Source organism: Haplochromis burtoni, unplaced genomic scaffold (genome assembly GCF_018398535.1).
Source record: "Haplochromis burtoni strain Fernald_Lab_line unplaced genomic scaffold, NCSU_Asbu1 Contig_344, whole genome shotgun sequence".
In the NCBI taxonomy this organism is placed as follows: Eukaryota; Metazoa; Chordata; class Actinopteri; order Cichliformes; family Cichlidae; genus Haplochromis; species Haplochromis burtoni.
The window spans coordinates 455392-482498 of record NW_024582705.1 but is presented as its reverse complement, the minus strand read 5'-3'; the positions used below and the strand labels follow the sequence as shown (position 1 = coordinate 482498).

The following is a 27107-nucleotide window of genomic DNA, read 5'->3' as shown; positions in this document are numbered from 1 at the left end:
CTGATTACTATTTGAAATTTCCAGATACTGAGTGAGCCAAAATTTTGAGAAGATAACCCATTTTATTTAGAGAATAGTTTTCAACTTAGTCTAATTTGAATGTGGCTGACATTTACATTTGCACACATCTCTGTGTGGTAAACCATAGAAAAGTTCAGGGCTGGAGTTAATGTGTAGAAACAGCTACAAAGAGCTTAAGTATTACATCATATTCAGGCCATCTTCTTTTCTACAAACTTCAGTGCATTCTTTCATTGGTCGTGCTGAGAAACCAAAAAAGTATGTCCCTAAGAACACACTGGCCTCCACTACAGGAACTGCGGTTATGTGCAGTTTGTGTAAACACCTCACTAACTTCTTTCTTCTATTCTTTACTGATTACAAAAATCTCTACAGCAGTGTCCAGCTGTTATTCAGACATGTCTGAGCTAACTATGAAAACTCAACTTGCTCATGGACTCAGCTTTTCTACCCAGCTGTGATATTTGGGCAATTGTTATTTTCCTATTTCTGAATTAGAATTCTGAACTTTCAGTTCATGTCTATAACTGTCACTAAATAAGAGATATCAGTAAAAATGCTCAGTGGATCTTAAAAAAAAGTTAATCATTACTTCAAATGGATTGTTTCAAAACACGATGGATTTATATTTGGAAACCATTCTCAGACTTTAGAAAAGCTATTTCTACGTCTGTGATGTCTCAGCAGGGACGATCAGAGAGTGCTGTTTGCCCCTCCCACAAAAGCAGCACAGAAAATTTTCAGAAGCTCTTTCACGAACCTAGCTCTCTGGGCCTGGGTGAGGCTTTAACATATTAATGGTCATGAAGTTAGCAGTACAAATATAGGGAGGTAGAGGGCCACCACAGTTTAAGATGTTTTGATGTATGCTCAATCATCCAGGTAAGTAAATCCCAAAAGGTTGATTCTGTTCATCTAGATGTACGATTTTCAGTGAGAGAAACGTTTCGTCGCTCATCCAAGTGACTTCTTCGGTCTCCGAAATCTCTTTTGGGAGGCACAGTTCAAGATATTGACAGTATAAAGGATGAACCACCACAGTGACGTCATTTTCTAAAATGTACATAATCTATGTTAAGATATTCTCTGATATAAAGAGATCAGGCTACAACTAAAATGAACAACACTCTGTGCCAAGAGCAATGGCCACTGACCACTGAGCTGACTTCAGTGTAAACTGAATGTGAGATTGTCAGTGTACATTATATGCTGTATATACAGACAATTTTCATACAGCCATGATTGTGATGAAACTGATCTCTGACATTTATTAGTTTAGTAGTTTCTGAAAATATAACCAAAAAAGTCAAACATTTTGCACAACAATCCTAAATCTTAAAGTAGTGAAACGTGATGAGCTAATCTATATATTAGCTCTCATCACTTAGAAAGACACGTGTTGTTCTGTGTCTGCTGCCTACATTCACTCATGACACAGTCCTATTTTAAAGGAGTAGTTTATATACTGTAGTGCTTTACAACTAACCTACCTACACTACACTATTTGACTATATAAAAAAGACAGCAGCATAGACAGTGTTGTCAGGGAATTTATGAATCTGGATATTTTTGGATGCTGGAACTAAATGATTTGTTCAGGAAAATGAGTTTAGCCCCATGTGGGTCATTCTTAGGATTTGTGTCAAAGTTAAAACTCTGAAGCTATGTGTGACTAATAGCCCAATCACAGCACCATCTGGGTGAAATATTTAGCTGTCTGCAGTATAATTACATTCCCCATGCCTCTATAGCATCCTGCACTCTAACACAACAGTGCGCTCCACTGTGCAGTTCTTTTTGCATATTCTGTGTTCAGAGGACATCACAAACCTCTCGTCACAGTTCCAGTTGTGCTTTGTGTTAGGTACTAATTATTCATTTTAACATGCTAAAATAATTAAATGAGATGAGGAAAATGTCAACATTTCACCTGCTAAATATCAGCAGGTTAGCACTGTCACTGTATGTTGGTATGCTCACACTGGGATCTATCCTTAGCCACAGCTGCCCAACAAGGTGCAATGACTTGGATTTTACTTGCTACACAGTGAGACCTGGGTTGTACACTTACACGGGCAAAATTGTGGGCAAATGTAATCAGTTGAATAACAGCAAACTGTTTTTTTGTCATTGTTAACAATAGAATATCTATTCTAAATTATATTTCTAAATTCTAATTCTACAATACATTTTTTTAGATAGTTAAAATAGGGCATGATGTAAAATGAGTTTACCACTCCTGCTTTAGATAAAAGACGGACAGACCCTGCTTACAGATCTAAATATCTTTTGCTGCCTTCACACTGCAGGAAATCGATGATTATTTAAATGCATGATCACTTTAATTCATATTCCACATAAAGCACAATTTGATCTCAACTGGACTGGATCATTAAAACGGCTGCATACTTGCCTAAAACCTGAAAAAAATGCCCCCATAAGTGTATTCTTTCTCTTAGTGTAAAGACATACAGAAGTACACTCTAAAGACATACATATTCTCACATAATGAGCCATCTATTTACAAGAAAGAACAGCCTGAAAAATAAGTGACATGTGTCATGTAGTGTGTCTGCTGTCAAGAGTGTTATTTCAAACAAGACTATGACTGAATTCTTTCTTCGCAAAGCTAATTTTGATGCTGATTTCAGACAATCATCTCTCGCTTTCATGAATCCCACAGCTGTGACAAATATAAACATCATCTGAACAGTTTATTTATACTGCAAATCCAATTTTCTGCACTCTTCCATAACGCAGGTGGCCTACAGCTGAGTTCTCTACCTTAACACCCCTGTGTGACCGTTTTAACAGTAAAAGAAAAAGTGAAAGAAATGAAAGCATAAAAAAATATGTAAACCAAATGAAGTTAATGAACAATATTTTTGGCCTTCAAAGATAAAATTACAGCAGCACCAAAATATTACAATCATGACACGTATGTGAGCCAAAATGTTTACAGCTGTTCTTTCATAGCACAAAGCCACCTTGTTTCCGTACAAGCCTGAAAACCCTCTCTCTTGCTGTCTCTCTCTCTCTCTCTCTCTCTCTCTCACACACACACACACACACGCACACGCTGATGTCACAACAAGAGAAATAGCCATGTCGGAGCCAGGCGGTCCTAGGAGGAGAGGAGGGATTACATAACAGGAGCAGAGTGAGGAAGGACGTGCCTCAAAAAGGATGGCGGAAAACATTGTTGGGACAAGGCGGGGCGGAGGTGGAGGGAAAGAAAATGTAAAACAACAATATAAGACTGTAACATGAATCATCCATTTAGAGAGCTTTTATTTTCAATTATTTAGGCAAAGGCAGAAAAAAAAGACAAAATTGTGCTTGAGGAGACTGGAACCGTTACACTGTAACTGATGTCATTTGTTGACATTTTTCCTCTCCATTTGCTGCCTCTACATGCTACATATTGATGACTATAATCCAGCCAGTTAAATCCATGTGGAGCTCTGACATTGCAATTTAAGGGTTCTGATGACTCAAGGGGACATGTGGCAGGATGATGTAAAGGCTCCAAAAACACACGCATGGACACACTACATATTTACACATGTACACAGAGGTACTTGACAGCTTGAGAGAAACGCAAGCTCTATAAATAGAGCTCAGCGGCAGACTGGAACTTCACCAGAAACAAAAAAACAGGAAAGAAAAGAAGAAAAAATATGCCATAAGAAGAGAGAATACTTTTATCCTGAATCAAAAGCACCATGTTTCAGCTTACAACCAAAGATATACTGCTGAGTCAGTGCAAATGAAAGACTTTCCACATCTACATGTCAACACCGAACACATAGAAGGAATTAATAATGTAGATAACACGCTGTAAAAAAAAAAATGTCCAATTTTAATTCAGATAATGTTTTAAATGAACTTGAGCAGAGAAAAGTCAAGATATAAGGATCATGTGGCTAAGGTTCATGATTCACTATTTTCACACATACAGCTTCTCTACTATTTTTGGAAGAAGGGGTTGATTATTATTTCCATGTTCAATCAGTTCAATCCCAGGAGACGATGTAAATCCCATCAGAAAAGGCAGCTGTCATAAAACATCTGCCGGATCAAACATGTGGAGCTACCTGCTGTGAAGACCCGATGTAAATGAGCAAGCAGCCAAAAGTTGACATGTGAGATTACTGTGTCGACAAAACTGCAGATTCAATCAAGATATTTCAGGATCACATTTTGTGATATTTTTAAGTATAGTTAAGGCCTTAATTTTGCATAAATGGCTCTCAGACTTTTTAAGCATCTGTGAAGACACACTGTCAAAAACATTGTAAACATATACATCCAGAAATGTAAAAACCATAACGTGGATTGTACAGTTAAGGATCTCAAACCTGAATAATGAATGCACACTCAATCTAAATTTCCAGTCAGGTGTCATGATTCAGGAATGTTTAATAGGAGTACTACGCAAATGGGCTTTCTTTGCTGTGTTTCTAAACAGTATTGTACATTGTCCTCCACATCCATTATCACACAACAGCATGCTCTGACTAATTGTACTTTCCACAACAATTTAGAGCATATTTACAAGTGGAAGCATCTCTCTAGAGAGTTACACGTTGCCAATTCAACAGCACATTTGACATTTCAGCTATAAAAATAAAAGTATTTTTGACCCATTAAGGTAACAACTAACAACTGTCAAGCCACATTCTCACACAGTCCTTACTGAGCGGAATTAGAGCTTGAAAATGCAGACTGGATTTTTAATGAACATTTGGCCCCCAGGACAAATTTAGCAGCTCCAAACTAATGAACTGGCTGGCTGGGGGTCACCTTTACGGGAGGCAAGAGGCAGGAAAAAACACATTAGTTATCATGAGTACTCACATTTCTTTGCAGAGGACGCCAATACGCTGGTTTTCTGAGCTGCTCCGCTCTTTTGACAGACTGAGCTCTTCCTGATATTTGGAGTTCTGCTGTTTCAAAGCCTCAAGCTGAAGAGGAGCAAGATGGAAGAAAGGAAAGAGGGTGAGAAAGAGACAGGAACTACAGGTATACAAGATTACACCTAACCCTTATTATTATTTCTCTAGAGGAAACAAACAAATATTGCAATTGTGTGCTGGTCAGTGATTTTTGGATCCCATCTGGAGTATTTATGCTTATTTCATCTTGGCTGTAATTAAAGCTGCAATTACTCCAAGGAGTTTTTGTTCTAACAGTGATGCTCTGCAATTTTAAAGAGTTTGGTTTTGTTCTTCTACCTCATTACTTCAAGTGTGAAATGTCTCATTTCAGGCTTTTTATCACTAGTGAGGGATATGAGTGTTTGGCCTACCTGTGTAAATGCTATGCATAAATAGCTCAAACAAAGAAGTTACCTTAAACAGGAAAAGGAAAGTCAGAATTCAATACCAAGAGAATGAAGCAAGAAAAAAAACAAAAAAACCTTAATTTTGGATAATTAATTTTGGATTTCTTCATAACATTGCGTATGTAACAGTCAGTTAACAATATAAAACTCCACTTCTCATTCGTCCATATATCAACAGAAATCCCTGTCCTACTAAAGACATGGTTATGATCTTTCTTTCACAAAAAAATGAAAGCAAAGGTGAAAAACAGTCCATAAAGCACAGAAGCTGAGAGTAGTGACTGTCAATTTATCTGAATCCCCATCTAATCAATTATCAAGGTATTTACTGGCTGGGATAATCCCCAAAGCTGGGGTTAAGACAGTGATCACACACATGAGTGTCTATGGTTTGATTCTCTCCTTCTCTCCCTTATTTAAATTCCAGCAACATTTTTGAGCTCTACAAAACACACAGATATATTCAACATCTTGTTCCAAATGATCGTTGCATTCCTTGGTTTGCATTCAAGAAAACTGCAGTAAGAAAAAAAGAATATCTGGGTCACTAAGAGTGAGACCAGAGGTAATACCTAAAATACACCAGCAGACCAAAGAGGCAAGCAGACAGCAGCATGAGCTGGAACTAAAAATAAAAGCCCCAGAAAGATCTATTCCTTCAACTTCACTGCAAGCAAACTTTTTTGTTTCCCATTTGAGTCACATGGCAGAGATTCCAAACACATCTGAAATCACTCCTGAAGCTTCAAAGCGCTTCTCGGACACATACAGCGCTGTGATATCAGCTGCTTTAGAACAGCGCCAGTCAATAATTAATTAACGAGTATGACTTTGAAGTCTATGTTTTTGCTGAAACAAAAAAGAAAATAAATACATTATAAAAACCTCATGCTAGTCTTTTAGAGCATGTTTCCATTTGCACATTTACATATTGTGATATTAACTGCAGCTGAGTTTCAGAGTTTTTTAATTCTATTATAATAATGTCCAAATTGAATGCATAAACACATGAAGACACACAAACAAGCACAAAATACAGAATTATCCAATAGGTTACAGGTACAGGCAAGGATCATTCACCTGCTTACAATGACCAAGAGATACTACTGTATTAGAAAATGACTGCAGCACTGAAGGTTTTCCTCTCAGTTTGATGTGCTAAAAAATAAATAAATAAATAAATAAAAAAATCTAACGAATGATCCTACCTGGTAGTGAGGCGAATAGAGGTTGTTGGAGTAACCCTGATGCAGAGCAGCTATGTCCATACCTACACAGCTTACCACTGCTGGATTTCAGATGCGTTCCCTCGCTAAACGACAGCAGTGTTGTGACAATGCCTCCCCTCTCACTCTGTCAATAAAATGCATACACCAACACAAGCCGCTAGGCATCAATAAACCATCAGCTCTCATACCCTGCTGTGCACGACTGAGAGAGAGAAATGGAGAGAGTGTCGCCTGTACAACTCTCTCTCACACACAGAGTCAGGTTAGGTTAGCACTTCCATTATGTAAGCCTAAATAAGCTCCTCCTCAGACTCCCCCCCCACCTTTCTGCAGCTCACAATCTGGTTTGTGCACACCACATGCACACACACTCATGAGAATTTTGACCATTCATTCATTGGTGAATTTCAGCATCTCAGATTGAACCCTCAGTTGGAGACTGCAACAACATGTAATGTACATTCTACCAGACATGCCTTCATACTTTAGGCTCCTGCACTCGTTTAGTGATGTGTTATAGCATGGATACTCTGGAAATCTAACTAGGGCTGCAGCTAATCATTATCCACATGACCAGTTAATGTCTATACAGCAATGCCTGATTCTAGATCAATCAGTCCATAGTTTTAGTTGTCAGCTTTAGGAACCAGCTAATAGAAAAGAAATGCATCTACATGTAGAATTATTTTTATTATTAGAAATACTTCTGTTAGGTTATTACACGTTACAGTTTAAATGGTAAAACAGTTTATTTGAAATGAAGATGTTCTTTCCATGTACTAAGTTAGGAAATTACTGCACTTTACTTAAATGTGGTGTATTTGTCTTTATGGCCGGACCTAAATATTACCCACATAGCAAAACTGGTATGGCCCGGATCTGGCCCACACAATGTGCTTATACATTGCCCACATACCACAAAAAATGACGGCCCTTTGGTGGTCCACATCTGGTTTGCCAGATGTGGCCCATACATGGTCCAGCACAAGGCCAGTTGCAGACACACTGCTGGTCCTGTGCTGGCCCAGAACAGTTTCAGCTCTGGCCCCAGATGTCAGCCTAATGTGTACCTCAATCAAGCCATGTAATAACAACAATGTGCCGGAACATAATAGCACAAAAGTAACATGATGAAACTCTGTTCAGACAGTGAATGGACTGATTCTTATGTAGCGCTTTTCTACTCTCCCGGATTACTCCAGGTGCTCTATACAACATGCCACATTCACCCAATCACACACTTTCTCTAAACCGAGTGCTTCCTAACTACATTCATACACATTCACACTCTTTACATGCAGACTGGAGGAACCAGGGATCGAACCACTAGCATTCCGATCAGTAGGTGACCTGCTCTACCTCCTGAGCTACAGCCACCCAGTGGTAAACATGAGTAAACCCTCACTAGGTTTTGGATAAAGTGTACACTCACAAACCTGTCAAACCAGCATTTGAAACACTGGCTACCATAGCAGTATAGTATTGCAACGTGGCATTTGGGTCTTCTAACTAAAACAGGAAAACAGGAACATAAATAGTGCCATCATTGCCAGACCTGGCCCACATCTGGTTGACCTACACCCTACCATGACACCAGTTAGTCAGAAGTGCCAATTGATGCTGTATCCAGGGAAGACCTGTTTTCTATGAGCCTGGGCCACATAAACCACACCACAATCGGGCCAGATATGGCATGCCATTACATAAACAGTGCCATCTATGCCAGACCTGTCTGCTATGTGGGTATTTGTCTATAATGGCACACGGCAAAAATATCAGAATTATTGTTTCATGTCGTCTATAATGTGCCAGTATGAATCTATATTTTACAGGACACAATGCAGACAGAGAGGCCAGGGTAATTTAGAAATGAAGTCATGCTGTTTAAAAGGCAGATCTGCTCCAACCCTGTTATTTACAGTACTCTTTAGTCTTTACGGGACCGTGTGCCACACCATTTTCCTTTCAAATGTAACAATGTATGCTAGAGGTGGGAATCACTATACAACTCACGATACGATATTATCACAATACTTAACACACGATACGATATTATTGCAATTTTTTAAAATATTTTGCGATATTCAAATTCTGTACATAAAGGTGAACTTTATCAATATTCATTTTATCTAATATCAAAGTCTCACACTCAGTCTTTCTCTCATTTCAGTCAGTTTTATTGTTGACAAACTGAACGGTTTGTATTACAGTCTAGTCCAACTTAACTGAATGCAACCATCTGGTACAATTATAGCTATTCTGAACTATGCAATTTATGAAAACTATGCAGCCCATTCAGCAACTGAAGACTTTGAAAGTAAATTAAAACAAAATATAATTTTACATTAAATAAAAAAAGTTTTAAACTTAATTAAAATAAAACATGTCTTAAATTAAAATAAGTAAACTGTCATGTTTATTGCTGCCAAAAAAAAAGTTAAACACATTTGGACAGTGAAGGAATGTCAGGATTCTTGCTCAGAAAAAGGAGCTGATCAACATGCTCTGAAGTCAGAGCAAATTGTTTGTAACAAAATATCGATTTCTGCTGTCCCTGTATCGATACATTATTAGCAAACAAAATATCACGATACTACACAGTATCGATTTTTTCCCCCCACCCCTAATGTATGCTATGTACAGTCATGTGGAAAAGAAAGTATGCCCTATTTCAAGTTTTTCAGGTTATAATAAAAACAGCATCTGCTCCTTAGAAGGTCTTAAAACAAAGCTGAAGTAGATCCTTACTGTTTCCATAGGAATTAAAAGGGTAAGTAACAATCGGGTGCTGTTAATCAAATAAACTAACTGATCATCAGCAAGAGCGGGATGAGTATGAGCTTTGGTAGTTTGCTGGACTGAAGCACTTAGTCCATGTGTTAACACAATGCCAAGAAGGAAAGACATCACCGTGATATTGATCTTTCTAAGAGTGGACATCCTAAAAAAATTTATTCAAAGGTCAGACTGTAATATTCAGAGAAACTGCAACATCTCAGACTCTACAGGTCTCATAAAGCATGTTAAATGTTAAAACTGATAACAAAAGGTTAGTATGTCTTTTTCCCCCAAAGTGTTCCCAGGAAAAAGGCTCTTCTCTCACACATGACAGCACAGATTAGGTTTTCAAAGCTGCAACTGAACAAACCCCAAGACGTCTGCAACACAGACAAGTCTAAAATGAAGATGCCCATGAAGTTGGTCATACTGCACAGTAACATACTCAGTGAAGACCAAACACAGCATATCAGCACAAACGCAAAAACAGGTAATGCTACTCTTTCAGAATATTTGGGACTCTTTCATAAGTAATCTAAAGTGATAAGACCTCTGTGTTGTGTTCCTGAGGATCTGTCTATAAAAAGCCTCTTGTGATTTTAATTTGGTGCTTTTAAATTTTTTAGGCAGCTGAACGAAAAATAACATGCTTAATTAGAGAACTGCACATTAAGATGATCTGCAAGTCAGCCCCTTTTTTCTTTTTCCTTACTTTTCATCTCTGTATACATATTAGAATGCTCAGAGTAGGAATTAATTCAATGAAGATATTAATGAAAAAAAAACTATAATAACTTGGACACAACACAAAACACAAAAGAGACTGATCTCAAGTCAGTTGTTTATACTGATGCATACTGATGTAATGTTGCCATCACACACACACACACACACACGCTCACACAGCAGCTCACTCTGACATGTGCAGTGTTACATCACTACCTACAGCATCATGGGTGAGTGGAGAAGGGAGCTAGACGTAAGAGCATCTCTGCTGAATAATTGCTTGATCACGTGAGTGTTAGTTTTAGTGCACAAAGTCAGATTTCTCCCTCCTGCAGCTACCAAAAAATTTGGAATTAAAATATACACACGTGAATTTGATACATGCTACTATTCAGCAGTGCTGGCAAACAGAAAGAAAGCATCCAAAATGTAACATTTATACTGAATTAAAACGTCATCGATGAAAGCTTAAATAATTTACACAAAGAGGAGTTGAACTGTGCAGGAGGTGCTTATTTTGAGTGCTCACAGTTCTAATTATGTAACTTCAAAATGACTAACATTTACTACATAAATAACCAACAAGGTAAAATTCTATTTTAACCTTTAGAATGACTAACAAAAAATATTTTACGAAAACTGCATAAAATATTATGTACAACATATTAAAATAGAAAATATTACGTAGTTAAATCTATGTAGAAATTTAATTTGTACATTTATTAAAGTATTAGGGATCCTTCGTCCTTTTAGAGACAACTGACACCAAATGGACTTAAGCTAAAAAATATGTATCCATTTCCAAAGCTCACCATGTCTCAATGGTAGAATAACACACTGAATTGTCAATTTAAACTTGCTAATGAATGATTAGCAGAAACATTGTAGTTTTATGTTTAAGTCTTAGTTTTAGCTTTTCAATTATTATAATGTGGGTGGTATTTTTGCAAGACTTATTATAGGTATTATAATACAAACATAAAACTTCATGTAGTGCCGATATTTCAGTCACAATAATTATCTGCAGCAACCTGCTATCTTCACATTTAAGCACACTGACAAAGAAATTTCATAAGCACACGATATTTCGGTTATTTTTTGTCTTTTTCAATTGCCAGTTTTTTATTTTTATTTTAGTTAAAGTGTTTTTTCATATCTAGTGTTGCTGTTTAGCTTAGCTTTAGTTAAATATAGCTAAGTGGAGAGCAAACATGCTACCTCTCCTGGACCATGAAGCCCTCTTTAGAGAATCAGAGAGAAAGTGAGAGCAGACATCCGATAGAGAAAGAGTGGGAGAGAGGACAGAAAAAAATGGAGATTAGGCAGGGGTCATAGATGACTTAAATCATGCCAAGCTGGTGTTATATTATATACTCAGTTTAAGTTGACTCAAGTATATAAACTTGCCACTGGAGTAACAGGGGTTTAGAAACAAGCCATAACTTGCTTGTCATCAGTATGCACATACAACTTTGATTATATATGTAATCATGTTCTTATAATGTTAATTTAAGTGTCTCTTTTTCTGCTTACACCAATAGGATGGTATTTTAATTATCCATGAATTCATCAAGTAACAAACGGTATAGAAAGGAAGCTGTGTTCAAATTCCTTCAGTACTTCTCTGTAAAACAGTGGGAGAGTACAGCTGCAGTGCTGATCAAAGTGTGTAGGAAAAATGCTGGGCCAATAAATTATATAGTTTATGTCAAACATAAAGCATGTTTATGTTCATTTTTCATTTCCTACTCTAATCTCCTGTGCATTTCTTTTGTAGTGAGGAGATTCGCCATCTGGAGCCCACAGGCAAGCTGACAAATAGCAAAGATGAACATGCATTATTTGAGCAAGAGCCATGCAGTGAATGATCCTCTGCGTGTGGAGTGCAAACGGAGGAGAGCTGCTGAGTATAAAATAACAAAAATATAAAGTTACAGCTGAAAGTGCAAGTCGCAAACACAGGAAAGCATAGAAGGAGGAAATACAACAAGAGGGATGGACTGTAGTATTTCATGGGTGGCTGATTAAATACGATGACTGGCCCAATCACATGCGGTCGGTGTGGGAATGTTGATGTGAATATGTAACAAAAACCCTGCAGGCTACAGAAGCTGAACTGATGTGCATGTGCAAGTTCTTTCACGGGGTTGTGGCGACATGAAGTAGAACACAAGCATGTGACACTGAAACTGTACAATACCAACAGCAAAGGGTCAGAGATAGATTAAAGAGTGTTTGCTGCTCTAATGCATAATTCAATAATTAAAGGAATTCCTGTTTACAACTAACACATCCACTGTGTCATAGTTGATAGTTTTTGCTATTTTAATTTCATGCAACAAACAGCAGCCACAAAGAACCAATGCTTAGATGCTGGTGTAGCTCTGACTGTTCATTACTGGTTATAAATGCCATCCACCTGCCAGAGACTACAGATTAAAATTAATTAAATCCTTAGATTCATGAAGAATTACTGGTATTTCATTTCAATTTGGACATATAATTAATTATTATGAAAACTAAAATAAAGGGTAAATAATTTTTTAAAAAGTGTAAATAATAATAATAATAATAATAATAAAAAAATTAGATCCAGAGGGCACACTGTTTAACACAGTTTTGCTCATGTTTACATGAACTACTCCTATGTTACAAAGTTGGGGTTGGTGAGGCTTCTCCCACTTTTTAAGTGAGAAGCACAATTCAAGGGGGCATTCCAGTTGATTTAAACTAAAAGGTAGGATTTCTGACTTCCCACTTCAAATGGAACGCAGCACAAGATATAGTTAAGCAGCTCTGATCTGCCCTACAAAAGGCTTATGCTCAAGCAATTGCAGTTGCTGGAGCATATTGTTTCAACAGCCAAACGGTGTTAGTCTTCATTCCAAAAGTCTATTAATAGAGGAATTCGTTAAATGTTGAAGAGGAAACACATTACTTTAAAATATATTTGGCAATGCTTTTACAAGCTATTTTGGGAAACGTTGTTGTCGCCTCGATCTTGTCAGCATCAAGCCTATATGCAACATTTTTGCATTTTCATAAAAAATAAAAAAATAACATAAAGACAGCTATAGAAAATATTTTCAACTGATTGATTAGCTGCAGCCAAGAACATCTGTTAGAGACAGTCATCATGTCGGGTGACACAATCAATGGCTCAAAATAAGAAACTGCTTTGGTTTGAAACAGCTTGAACGTATTGGAATTTCTATGGTAATTTTGCCTCCATTCTGTAAACTCTGATCAGTGCACACAAAGTAGAATAGCAAGTGCAGTAACTATCAGGGAGGCAGGGCTCAGCTAACAGCTAACACTGGTGAAAGAGAAGACAACAAGAACAAGGGATAGAATAGAACTTGTAAAACCACTGTGTTGACCTCGGTCACAGCAGTGTGTATCCACAGTATCCACAGGTGATAAACATCATCCCACATATGTCCAATGAAAGCCCTCTGCTCACCTGTGTCTCCAGTGTCCTATTGTCAAGGGTCAACTGCTCCAGCGAAAAGGCCAACCTCTCTGACTTTTCAGTGGCCTGGAAAATATAATGCAGCCAGTATGAGATGTATGTTATAGTACAAAAAGAAATGCACATGTTTAACAACAAGCCTATTTTCCCTCTGGATATATAAAAACGTTCACATACAAATTTTTTCATTAATTATTCACTAAATGACACTTTGGGTTAAAAAAGCTACCAGATAGAGTGCACGTCACACTCTGTGGTAGATTTAGTCACTGTAGAGTTAATGCATACACCTTCCCTGAGTCTTGTTTCTGTTTTGGATAACTAAACAAACCACTTTAAAAAAAACTAAGTACAGAGTCAAACAGAGTCATATTAGCACTCAAAAACAGTACTCTATTAATAGAACAGAGCGATTAGAACTCATTAAGGATGTTGGCTAAAAAAGGAAAGTCAGCCTCAAGATTCTCCTGCTGTTTCACCCTTACATTAATCTCTAATGGGTTTCTTGAAGCATGAACAGAAGTATGAAAGCTGTGGCTTTAGGCAAAAAAGAACTGCAAACTGTCCGGTCTACTTTCAGAAACAAAAGCAGTAGAAAAAAAGACTACATGCATTCAGCAGATATTCATTAGCAGGAAAAACAGTCTAGTTTTTCAATTTTTCATTGCTGCATTTATACATTTTCTCCCACCATGTTTGATGTGTAAAAAAAAAAAAAATCTAAAAAAAAGACCACTGGGAATGTAAAAGTAGTAAAGGAACAAAAGTCTTCTATAGGAATTGTTGTAGCACTGTTTCATAATCTGGAGCAGGCGCCACGTTGCGGAAGCCGCCATGTTGCCCCACCATCTTGAATATTGTTGCCTACATGGGCGTTGTTATTCCACCTAATTGCGTTTTATACAGTATATGTGGCTAGAGATCGGCCACATGCGTAGTGTGCCTTAATTTAACAATAACAGATAGCTCTTTAAAACCATCTCTCTAAAAAAAGCAGCAACTGTAATTCCTCTCAAAATGTATGGAAATAATACTGTGAATAGTCAACGGTAACTTTATTGTCCCCAAACACAACAAACACACCAGACACACACACACACACACAAAAAAAATTCATGGCAATAAAATTATAAGAAATTACAAGATGTACAATTTCACTCATAAATTCAATTAAAATGCCCAAATTACCAAGATAATCAGTCCCAATAAATTGTTAAATGAACCGTTTTACTTATCAGTAATTTGTATCAAATTAGGGTTAATATCTTGCCAACTTTTCTTTCTAGAGAATTACTATGAAATTACTCTAAATATTTCTTTTTTTTTGTACGGTGTTAGGACAAATGTTTGGATTGTGGGTATGGCCTTTTACAGTCAAATGAACAGATGTAAATGTAAATGTAATACAGTAAAAAATAAATAAATAAAATAAAATATTAATGAAAATCAAAAGTGAGTAACGTCAAACTGAACCTCTTGAATAAGTGTATTTTGTACATGTGCACACCTACCTGTGTCAGCTGGGCTCTCAGCTCTTTCTCCCTGGAATGATTCTCCTCCTTCAGGGTCTGGTAGTCTTTCGTTGAACGCTCCACAATCTGCTCCAATCCTAACAGAAAAGAGATAGCAGCTTTAACAAATCACTCACTGAAATGAGAATAAAGGTAGGAGATATACAGCAGATATGTTTACCTTGCATTGTCTTTGCTGCTTTCCTGTTCTCCTCCTCAGCTGTCTCAAGTTTTTCTCTCTGAAACGGAGAGGCATCAGCTTGACCACGAGCTAATCACTCAAACAGCAGCATTCTTGAACCTTGAGCTAACCAGGGAATAATGACTGGCTCCAGAAAGCATACAAGGTTGTTGGATGAAATTCTGCTCTCAACGATCCTCACAAACAAAAACACAGAGTGATTAAATAAGACGAAGCTACAGCTCCACGAACCACCCGCACAGACATTGCACTTCATTTGGAAGATGTGCTGAAGAGTTTAAGCACAACTCATGTTCTTGCTTTTCTGTCAGTGATAATAGCAAAACGACTGACTCTGTAACATTATTGTGACAATTCAGACCAAAACATTACTATAATAATTTTAACTTTTATTTTTGTGATTGATTCATGTTTCTTGATTTTTGGCACAATTGCCAAAATATCCACTTGCATATTTACTTAGAGTTAATTCTCAAAGTAAATAGCCCTGTACATCAATACAGCAACAGTTACTGAGGATTTCTTTCTTTTATTATACAGCACAATTATTTCCATGTGTTCCTCATGCTTGCTCCATATGGAACATATTAATTTTCTTGTCTTTGAATCTTTAGAGATGTTTCCCAATAGGTCTGGCATTTTCATTTATTATATATGCACTCTTGTGAGCGATGACAATATAATATTCACTTACTAAACAGTCACAATCTATTCATCCTGTGTACCAGCTAAATGATCACCCTTTTAAATGTCTACACCAAAACTTCCTCCAGCTATTTTGATGAGACAGGCCTTATGTCAAAGTAGTAATTGCTGTTCAAAGTTAAAAGATCAAATTTAGGAGTTAAATGTGCTCTATATCCTGACACCACCATTTTCTATTTAAATGCCGTTGAATTGAATGGGGTTAACAGGATGAGAAAAGCTGTATCGCTTGTTTGTTTTAGCCAAACATCTGTGGTCTTTTTATAGATGCCTCATCACTCCAGCCACTCACGCACACACTCAGACCTTTTGCACTGCTTCCAAGCACTTTCTTCTCCAATGTCTGCCTCTCTAGTGTTTTGTACACATTCCTCTTGTATAGTGTATATATTGTATTGTATATAATTCTCCTGTCTGTTATTTATTCCTGCATTCCTGTACAGTTGGCGTGGAGCACCCATAATTTCATTGTACATGTGCAATGACAATAAAGGGCTGTTCTATTCTATTCTTTTCTATCCTATTCTATTGTCAGTAGGCAAACTGAGTAAGCTGTCAGTAAGTAGTGTTTGTTGAGTTCATACAGTAAGCCAAAGGTAACTGAAGAAGTAGTTTTTTAACAATGAACAACTGAAAGCAGTTCATTTCTCAGAAGATTTAATAAACAGTTTCTTTTAAAAAAATCTCACTCATTTTGTGTACTTCTTATTTGTTTCTGACTTGCAATGCATTATGACAGCTATTTTATTGGCAATAATGCTCTCTGATTTTTTTCATTTTTGTTTAAGTTCTATGGTTTCTACTTTAAAATTATTTCCTTTTGTTTTAGTTTTATTCATTTTAAGTTTCTTAAATTATTATAATATGTGAGGTATGTGTCAGAATAGAAGAATATAAGTGCTATTACAATAAAAACGCAACACTCTGCTTTTATGTAAGCCAACCTGTACATTTTAAATAATTTTCTATTAATGTTTTTAGGCCTTTTATATTTTTATACTTGCTTGAAAAGTTCACAATAAGTTAGATATTAATAATTGAGACCAATGTAAAAAATAATGTAAATGTGAGTTATCATAACAAAGAGCTATGTTCGTCTACGTTCTCTTAGATGTATCACTTTAAAAGCCATTATTATTGACAGACAGGTAAAGTATACAAGTTCAAAGATGGGCTACAGTACATTGTCATTTCTCTGCACATGTGTATTGTATTTATTTATGTCCAGAGTCTCTTTCCTTCTTACCAGACTGGTTAGCTGTTGTTCCAAAGACGTCTTATCTTGCTGTACCGACTGAAGCTCTTTCTGCTTGCTCTCCAGGTCAACACTCAGCTCACTGATCTGTTCGAAGCACACAGTATAAACCATAAAACATGCACATGTATATCTGTACAGAGCCATAAATTATGCATCATCACAGTAACTTCAACAGACCACACAGAGTATCACATTTTACTAGATGGTGGGTTGAATGAAGAGTGTTATACCAGTTCTTCTGATTTTACAATCATGTAACAATTTCAATAATAATGATAAATGATGACTAACACATTCAACAAGCAATTATGTTTCTTATAAAGTTGTGGCACAGGAATCGCTGAACAAAACACCATAGTCAAGAATTCTCTGGTGCTTTCTACAAACCTTCTTCTCCTGAGACTGAACCTGTGCCTTGAGGCTGCTGATTTGTTGCTGTGACAGAGACACAGCATCCTCCTTCTGCTGGGACGCCCGGAGCCTGAGCTGGAGATCTGCCACCTCCCTCTCTAGCTCCATTATCCTGGAGCGCTCAGACACTGTGGCCACCTACAGCAGAAAGCAGAGTCATGAGGAGGTTATGGGGCAAAGAGGAGACAGGGGGCATGAGAGAGGAGATTAGTAGTGCCTGCTCATGTGTAATCATTTGCTTGGTTTGTCCAAAATGCAAAGACATTTACTTTACAGTCACATAAGTAAGGGAAACACATTAATTTAATTATTAATTTATAGCCTCATTTTCCTTTTTCATACTTACCTAATTAATTAGGGAGCCTACGGTTACTTAGCCTACTTGGGTCAGAAATCAATTAGACAGAATCTGTAAGATATGTCACCATGACATGACATGAACCTAAAACAAGCAGCTAGCTTAGCTTAGCATAAAGACTGAAAAAAGTGATGGAGCAGCCACAGTCAAACAGCTAAAAGCTGCTGTTTATGACGATTTCTGCAACTTTATCATCTTGTTAAATACGGTGTCGAAATGTATGAAATCTTCATATTCAAGATATGGCGCTTTAAAGGGAACCGCTGAATTTTCTTCCTGTTATAGACACCACAGAATGGTTATTACAGCTATTGCAATTTACCCCTGTTTGGCAAATGTATTTATTTTCATGACTGAATAAATGTTAAGTATATTATGGACGTTATCTTGGGGATAATAGAAAATATAGTCATGCTGAACATCAAATGGGTTATTTTATTGGCCTTAAGAAGTAAAGGTTTACTGAATATCAGTTTATTTGTACTTTTAAAAGAATGTATTTTTAAATATGACATATAATTGAGGAAAACATATCACAATGTTTCTCCCTTACATTAATGTGTTAGACATAAGCCCTATAATGAATGACATTTACTGTTATGAACACTACAGCCTGTAACAATCTGCACTTTTGCTATTTAATTGTGGCTGAACCAAGTAGGTATTAAATAGCCTGTTGCGGTACAAAGAAATACCAAAATGCACCAAGGAGTAGAAATGAATACATATTCAGTTATTTGAATCTTTGTGTCATCTGACAGCTTACATTCTTTATGTTAAGCTAAACTAAGTAGCCTCTGTACATTTCATTATACAGTACAGGTACAAAAATCTTGAGCCAACCCTCATTTCCAAACCTTCCAAAGCTTAGATTTTAGCTTAGATCTTTTTAAGGTGGTCTTAAGCAATATTTCTCCAGGATTCTGGAGGTCTTTCAAAGTTCTTCTTTGAACTCTGCCTACTTTTGCCCACATTTTCAGTCAACTCTTTGTACCTCACCATTTTCAAAGGAAATCCCAAGCAATCTTTCACAAAAACACAGTTTATTCAATTTCTTTACCTGAACCCATAAAAACTGCCAACAATAACAGTTTGATAGGCATAAAATTGTATTACTGAAACAACGTGATTCCCAAAAAGCTATTAGTTTAAACCTTAGCATATGACATATATTTATATCTTGGCATATGGATATGTACATAGTCTCGTTAAAAAAAATGTTCTGGGGAAAATGGACACGTAAAGAAGAAAGGACGAAGTGGCAGCCCCAAAAACTACAGTAGAAGTAACGCATCTGAATGTCATGTCAATAAGAAGCAGGAAAAAAATCCAGCAAAGACTTAAAATAGGACCTGAGAGATGCATATGCCCCTTCAGTTGATTCATCTACTGTTCACTAAATCCTCATCAGAAATGGTCTCAATGGAAGGGTGACTGTCAAGAAGCCATTCTTAAAGAAGGAAAAGGTTTAAGTATGGTAAATTACACAATAACTGGACTTCTGGATGGTGATCAATCCAAATTTTAAAACCTTGATATTACATACAGAAGAGGTCAGGAGAAAGCAATGCTCACTGTTGTACCTATCTGTAAAACATGGTGGAGGTTCTGTCACGGTGTGGGGTGCATTTCAGCCAGTGATGTTGGAGATCTTGTCAAAGTTAATGTAATTATAAATAGATTTTGATCCACCACATAATACTACTTTGAAACCATCTGATTGGCAATGCAACATTTTTCAGCATGGCAAACACACTGTCAATGCAATACACACACACACTGGAACACTATGAGTCCCGGCTTGGCCTCCCCATAGCTCAGAACTCAACATTACAATATTGAAGCAGTGTGATCATCTTAAAATGTAAAAAAAATTTTTTTTTTTAGAGCTTTAGAATGTCCCTCAGGAAGCCTAGAGAAATATTCCTGAAGACTTCAGTTCAGGTTGTGTTGAAGAATAAAGGTGGTCATACCAAATATTGGCTTTAAAGCTTGTAAGAATGCTCTAAACTCTGTTTTTGCCTTATATACTGGATTTGCATGTGTGTTTGCACTTGTTTTAATAATAAAGAGATGAGGGATGGCTTAAGACCTTTGCACAGAGAGAGAGATTACATCAAGAACTTGGGCTATACAACTGGCTAAAACAAACCAAACATTCATTCATAAGAAAAAAATCCACTCCCACTGGACAGAGAGGTGGCAGATCTGCAGCAAAGTTCCAACAACCAGCAGAAGACCTGGTCCAAATGGGAATTTATTGCTTTACTACAGAAGCATTTGACTCATCAAAAATATGTCAAAGCTTCAGGTTAAAAGACATAGGATGGGAGTCTTCTACATTTATCTTAAGGTCAGCAAGTCCCATGAAAAGGTCAGGTAGTGAAAGGCTCAAACACATACTATTTGTTTGCTCTCCAGGGCTCTGATGGTTTCAGACATCAGATATCTGAAATATGATCATCTCAGGGCCTTCAGGTACAGACCCCCAGTCTAAAACAGAAGGTTTGTGAGGAGCACAAAAGCTGGGTTTAAAGAGAAGGACACCAAAACAGTTGTTAACATTGTTTCAAACAGTGACCAGTTGCAACAGGACCCAGCATAAAATAAATATGAATTATTTTCAACTTTGAATCATGCAAAACTACTCTAGTAGAGTCCCGGAATAATTACATGACATTGACAATAAGCATAATAGGTATACTTTCATCTGTCAGCTCCCTACATTGATAATGTTTGTTTACACCTCCTGCATACTCTATCACATAGTCCAAACATAACAGTGCATGTCATAAGAGCACATCTGAAGTGGACTATCTCCTGTTGTGTGCTACATATGGGAAAGGACAACATCACCGATTTAATGAGCTAACTGTCCTGAAGTTGTTGCGAAATCGCGCCCACACACCTTTATTTACAGAATAAAAATGATAGGGCACGGAACTGGTTTCAATATTCGGAATTAAAATGTATATGAAGCAAAGCAACATATTGTTGACATCTCTACATTGTTAGTTTGTAAAGTTTGTAAAGAAAAAATATGATTAAAGGCAAATCTGTGCAAACAACAAGACTGATCCTTTGTTTCTTTGATGCTATGCATCAGTGAGTTATTGTGAAGGATGACATCTACAGGAGTAATAATGTTACTGGTAAAGACAAGGCAGTATTCTCAAACAGACTGCATTTTACACCACTTTTATAGCTACCAAGCACTCACACAGCTGTGACACACTGTTTTGTGACTCAGTACTTTGCTCAAGGACACTCCGAGATATAGAGTGGAGGATGTTGATGGCTTATTTTCTGAGACAAAATCATGCAAAAATGCTTGATTTTGCTCTTTTCATGGGATTTGTTGATAGGAGTAAAATGTTGAAGGATTCCACCCTTATTCTTTAAAGCCAACTAAGTCTAAAGAACCATAATCTCCAAAAAATATCCTTTAATAAAGCTTTATGCACATATGTATATTGTTTAGTATAAACAATAAACATGGGTTATCTGGAAAGCTCAAAGCAGATGAAATGTTAATGTCCCTATTGCAGGGCTGTGGACAATTTGCATGGTGTTTGCATGCTGCAGTTCCTTCAGTATATGCCAGTTGTGATTATTAAGTCTAGCGGGGGGAAAAGGCTGTGGCACTACAACTGCCAGAATTACCCTAGTGTCCTCTAAATCCCTCTGGAGTTTTTCAGCTTTGGTCTTTTCAAAGAGCAGGCTCTGCTCAAGCTCCTTTATGTGGACATGCTCCAGCCTGGTCTGCGTCTGTTAGTAAAAGAGAGCAGGAAGAGAGGAAAAACAAACACCATTGCGAACACTGAGCTGCCAGCTTTGTGCCACAGACAGAAAGAAGGCAAGACTTTAAAGAGAAGACCAGGAAGTACAAAAGCACTGATGGTTTGCAGCATTTCAGCTTTTTTGTTTGGAGTATCCAGAGTTAGTTACTGTGATCATCTCTTTCTTTCAGATACTTTTGTTTCCATTTCATGAAGCAATTGAACAAGACTAATCCAGGAGTGAGAAAGATGCAGAAAAGACATGCACGAAGAAGGCATAAAAAAAAGTGAAGACAAAAGCGGCATTCAAACACAGACATGTGGACAAACAGATGATGAGAGTAATGGTAATTTAAGTGCTGCAGATGGGTAGAAAAATCTGAGATGAATAAATGAAAAGAGCAGGAATAGAACACAAGTCTGAACAAAAAAAAGTAAATGATTGATAGAGTGCAGGAAAGGCAAAAACATTATGCAGCAAGTCTGATTTAATCAACTTCTCATTTTTTGGAAGAAAATGATCATCAGCTTTATGGTGTCATCCTAAGTTGTGAATTAAAAAGAGTCAGGAATCACAGTGAAAATCAAACTAACATGTCACTCAGTGGAACGCCGAGTTGACAGTGATGATAAACTATTCATCTTGGTTGGAGTCAATAAATCATACCAGACTTCCATTAAAGAAGTATCAGCCTGATCAGTGAGAGGCAGACAGCTCGGGTGGATAGGACAAGTGAGAGAACATGTTTAATTGAGAATCGGATTATGTAACCACATTTACCTCGAGGTCTCCCTTGGTGATGCATTCCTCTTCTACTCGAAACTGTAGGTCCTCCACTTTCCTGTCAAACAGGGACAATAATAAAATCTTCTAAAATCACAACACACAAGTGGCTCAGTCATTAAAACCCTACAGATTTACTGAAGAGCTGGAACAAGCTGATACTGCCAGTCATTCTGGCAGCCTTCTTATTTCAAAGAGAGAACCTTCTCTGTGAAAACAGGATGCTGCTCTTTTTCTCCCTCTTGTATTAAATGAGGCATTTCCAAAGTATGCATTTCAGGTCAGACAGTATCGTTGTCATGTGGATGACAATCAGAATGATCTACCTGCTACAACTGACAGTGCTCATCCGGAAAAAAACTGACTATTTAGAAGACTGCAAATCCTAAATGGCAAAAAATTTATCTTAACTAAATGATACAGCAAAATTTAAGTTATTTTGCTAATATCTTTGCTCTGTTAAAAGCTTAATGGGTGCTTGATTCTCTGTTGACATATGCACAAACTACAGCTAAAAAGCTTTTACTATGTAAAAGCAATTGCTAAATTAAAGCAAGTTTAATTTCCTAAGGACTTAGAAAAAGATTCCCATGCTTGTCTCACCTCTCAGCTGGACTAAGATGTAACTCTCTGTGTATAGGTTTGTACAGGTTTAGGCTGTGGCTCGGGTGAGGTCGCAGGTCACCAACCAGGTGATAGATCAGTCTTTGATTCCTGCTGTCTTGGGCAAGATACTGCACCCAAAGCTGCCCCCAGTGGATCAAATGGATGAAGTCTGCTTATGTGAATGGGAGAAAGCGCTTAGGTGTAGATAAAAGCGCTGTAAAAATTAATTTGTGTGTGACTGGGTGAATGAGACTTGTAGCAGAAAGAGTTTTGAGTGTTTAAAAAGGTACTATATAGGTATTAGTCAGTTTATTATACTTTTTCCTGATTAAAATTTATTCAAAACAAAGCTGCTAGAAGTTAAAAGGGTACAATGAAGAGGCAACACATCACTACTGTTTTGGCCCAGCTGCCGTGGGTACCAGTGTACTATAAAACCAAGCTTTTTATAGATCTAGTAATTCCATATTTTGTCCCCAGTCATCCTCGAAAGAACTCCTTCCCACTCTTGCCTAAATGTTGCTTATCATGCTAAGCTATTCTTAAGTCCCAGAATATAGATATGGAGCTGGTTATAGGTAAAGTCAAGTCAGCCACCTCTTCTCCTCCTCCAGCTGGTTGAGCAGCTCCACTTTGTCTCTATCTGCTGCTTCTACCATCGACCGCAGCTGATCCATCTTGGCCTCCATCTCCACTGCGTACTGTGGCATACAGAATTAACATGAGTGCACACATCACAAGTAAGCTGTTAGATGTTGGTGACAGACCACACTTTGTTTGACCTACTGATGCCATTTTCAAAATGTGATATTGTTTCATTTTCTTATTTATTTATTCTGAAATTCTGAACTGTTCACGTGTCTCACCTGATCCCGGCATTTCCTCAGCAGAGTCAGCTCCTGCTGCACCTCTCCTGCATGGCTGGTTGCTTTTGCCACCTCGCACCTCTCCAGGTCCCTCTCTGCCAGCAGCTGCTCGATGTGCTGCTGCTTCTCCTTCAGAGCCTCCTGCAGGGCTGTGGTGCCTGAAATCTTACGAGCGTACCGAACTGACGTTTCTGTCAGCTGTAAAAATGACACAAGCACTCGTGAATCACACTGCAGATGTTAAATCATGCACCACGCAGATTAACCAGATATCTCACCAGTCCTGCTCGGCTGGGTTTCCCACTGATTGAGGAGGTGGCAGAGCTGATGGAGCTGATGGAGGAAGCGCTGGGGCTTCTTTTGAGAATGGACCTCCTCCGTGAGCTCTTTGCCTTGGTAGGGGTGGTACAGGGGAAGCCAATTCGGGTCACCTTGTGAACTGGAGCAAACAGGCCATACCTGGGCATGCACTGGAAGTACCTGAGGAGGAGACAGGTTGTACTATGCAATTATCCTCTGTCATATGTACTACAGACAGAGCTCAGAGTATTGTAAATTTGCTATGCAAATAAAACTAAAAATCTGTCTGTGCTCTTTACCTGGTTCCAGCTACAGCGCCATCATTCTTGCCTAGAGGTTCATCTAGTTCGACTCCACACCAGTCTCCCTTAGCAAAGTCTGTCTCTCCGAGAAACCTCACCACTCCTGCCTTGGTACCACCAACCTACACACAAAACAATTCATGCAAATTCATTTTTATCTAAAAATGTTATCTTTTTTTCTATTTACAATAACGGCTTCAATCTAGTGGAATTATTCAAGGTGAAGCAAGCAATTTATCGAACCTGAAACATTTACACAAGCAGCCCTAGGGGAAAAAAAGCACTGAGTAGTGTAGCAATTAACTTTTCTGTGAGGCTCCATGTCTACATCACTGATATTCTGCCCTAACGCCAGCCGTCACAGTGGATTCAGTCACTCTTACCAGCACTCGGTCTCCCAGCCTTAGCTCCCTTCTGTTCTTCTTCGTGGAATCTGGGTCGGAGAGGTTGGACACTGACTCACTGGATGTCAGGATCCGGTTAAGTGCTCCGCCTGTCTTAATGCCGGTGCCTGGAGCTGAAGGAAGAAGAAAAAAAACAAATACAAGAACGATCACAGGGTCCACATTTGTCAGTCACTTTGTAAGAACATCTTAACTGAAGCTAAACTGTGAGATGTCCCAAATGCTATTTTGTTTCTTCCAGTCTCTGGCTGTGATCAACAGCCTTTATTTAAAGCTGTTAAAGCTGGAGGTGGGGTGATGTGACCAAAGTCTGATTTTAAAACTGGAAATTTGTTTGACAAATTCATTCTAAACACTAGGTAAAGAAAATGGCTGTGCTGTGAAATCAACTGTGTGTCTACCTAAAATAACAAGGCAGAGAAAACGCTATAGGCAGCAGGTTTGTTACTTTTTTTTTTTGTATCTTTAGAGACCAAGATCCTTGTTGCAGAGCAGTAGTCTACTACCTATAGACTTTTAGCTAGGTGCTTAAAAAGTTTTATGGCAAAGTTTCTAAGTCAGCAACAGTGAGTTGAATTGAAGCAGGACGATGACTGTGAGAGAGGTACTCAAGGTAAGAGGGCCAAGAGCACTTGGCATTAAGAAGTTTATCTTCTCTTCTACTATCTGACTAATTTTTATTTTACTTTAGTTAGTTATTTTCCAAAATGTATCTTTGTACATTTAACTTTTAGTGTTGAACAGGACAGAAAGGAGAGAAAGAGAGAGAGAAAGCAGGGAGAACAGCACACAGGAAATGGCCTGGGATGGAATCTAGCCTCTGTGGTGGCCTTGAGGCATGTGTGTCGCCCACTTAACCCTGAGTGATCAAACTAACATTCAAATTTCAAACTACATCCAAAGGTAACCCTGACAACATGGAAAAAAATCTCTTAAATATAGCACGACTATAAGGGAATTTTAAGAATAAGCAAATGGCTAAAGTGGATGTTAACCATCTGCTGTTAAACCCATTAGTCAGAAACAAACACACACACACACACACACACACACACACACACACACACACACACACACACACACATATTTCAACGTTCTTTGCTCACAAAACACATTACACTCACACACATAACTACAAACACACACACACAGCACACACATCACCACACACAACACACACACACACACACACACACATCACACACACAACACTATATATTTCTCTTTATGCTGCAAGTAGTAGAGGATAGTGGAGCATGGCTCTTATGCAACATTAAGGCTAAGATACAAGTCTTTCCCTAAGTTTAACAAAGCTGATAATGGCATCTCTGAAAATATTTGGTCTTTAAAGCACAGTTATCCACCCTGTTATGTTTTCACAAATAAACCTACTAGATGAAGTAGTGCCAGCAGGTGCTGCCTCGCTTGTTGCGGAGACTCCTTGTGCTGGGCTGGCCCGGCCTCCATTCGTCTCCTTCTCTGGCAGTGCTGTTCTGGACAGCTTTGAAGGCCGCGTGAATATCCCCCGTCCGTCCTCACACTGGAAGTACCGGACCCCTGCCACAGAGCCATCGTTTTTCCCGATCGACTCGTCCAGCACAATGCCCGCCCACTGGCCGGGAGCAAACTGCGTCCCTCCAACAAAGTGCACATAGCCAGGCTTGTTGCCGTTCACCCAGACTCTCTCTCCAATTTTAAAGTCTGTGTTTCCATCTTGGACTGGTGAGGTCACACTGCCAGGGGACTTTTCAGGAGGAACTGGCTTCGAGGTACCTGCAGTCGGAATCATGTTTTAATAAACCATAGTTAATAATCTTAAATATTACTTTTTTATAGTTAGATTTAAAAGGTGCATTTTTTGCCAAAAAGAATTAGGTTAATTAGGTTAAAACAAAGGAAAATCAAATTTATTTATTGGATTTTCCTTGGTTTTGTTATTATTTATTAAATTATTAATAAACACCAAGTCAGAATCCAAGGAATCATATTGTAATTAGTTGGAAAAGTTGTTGGACTGGTGCACCCATAGCAGTACGAGGAACAGATTA

General features: G+C 37.9%; 1 protein-coding gene across 4 annotated transcripts in view; it reads right to left on the bottom strand.

The window, feature by feature from the left end:
• Window positions 1-27107, bottom strand: part of clip1b (CAP-GLY domain containing linker protein 1b) — a 48470-nt gene that overhangs the window by 17456 nt on the left and 3907 nt on the right. For 3 of the 4 annotated variants that reach the window (XM_005946308.3, XM_042228736.1, XM_005946306.3), the window contains 14 exons: window positions 26452-26832; window positions 25039-25172; window positions 24653-24777; window positions 24332-24533; window positions 24054-24251; window positions 23785-23888; window positions 22579-22639; window positions 21682-21786; window positions 17637-17798; window positions 17238-17333; window positions 15266-15323; window positions 15085-15182; window positions 13565-13639; window positions 4882-4988 (listed from right to left, as the gene is read on the bottom strand). In XM_005946308.3, coding sequence (XP_005946370.1) covers window positions 4882-4988; window positions 13565-13639; window positions 15085-15182; window positions 15266-15323; window positions 17238-17333; window positions 17637-17798; window positions 21682-21786; window positions 22579-22639; window positions 23785-23888; window positions 24054-24251; window positions 24332-24533; window positions 24653-24777; window positions 25039-25172; window positions 26452-26832 — 1906 coding nt within the window. The remainder of the gene's footprint in view (window positions 1-4881; window positions 4989-13564; window positions 13640-15084; window positions 15183-15265; window positions 15324-17237; window positions 17334-17636; window positions 17799-21681; window positions 21787-22578; window positions 22640-23784; window positions 23889-24053; window positions 24252-24331; window positions 24534-24652; window positions 24778-25038; window positions 25173-26451; window positions 26833-27107) is intronic. The other variant, XM_005946309.3, reaches the window with a different exon arrangement.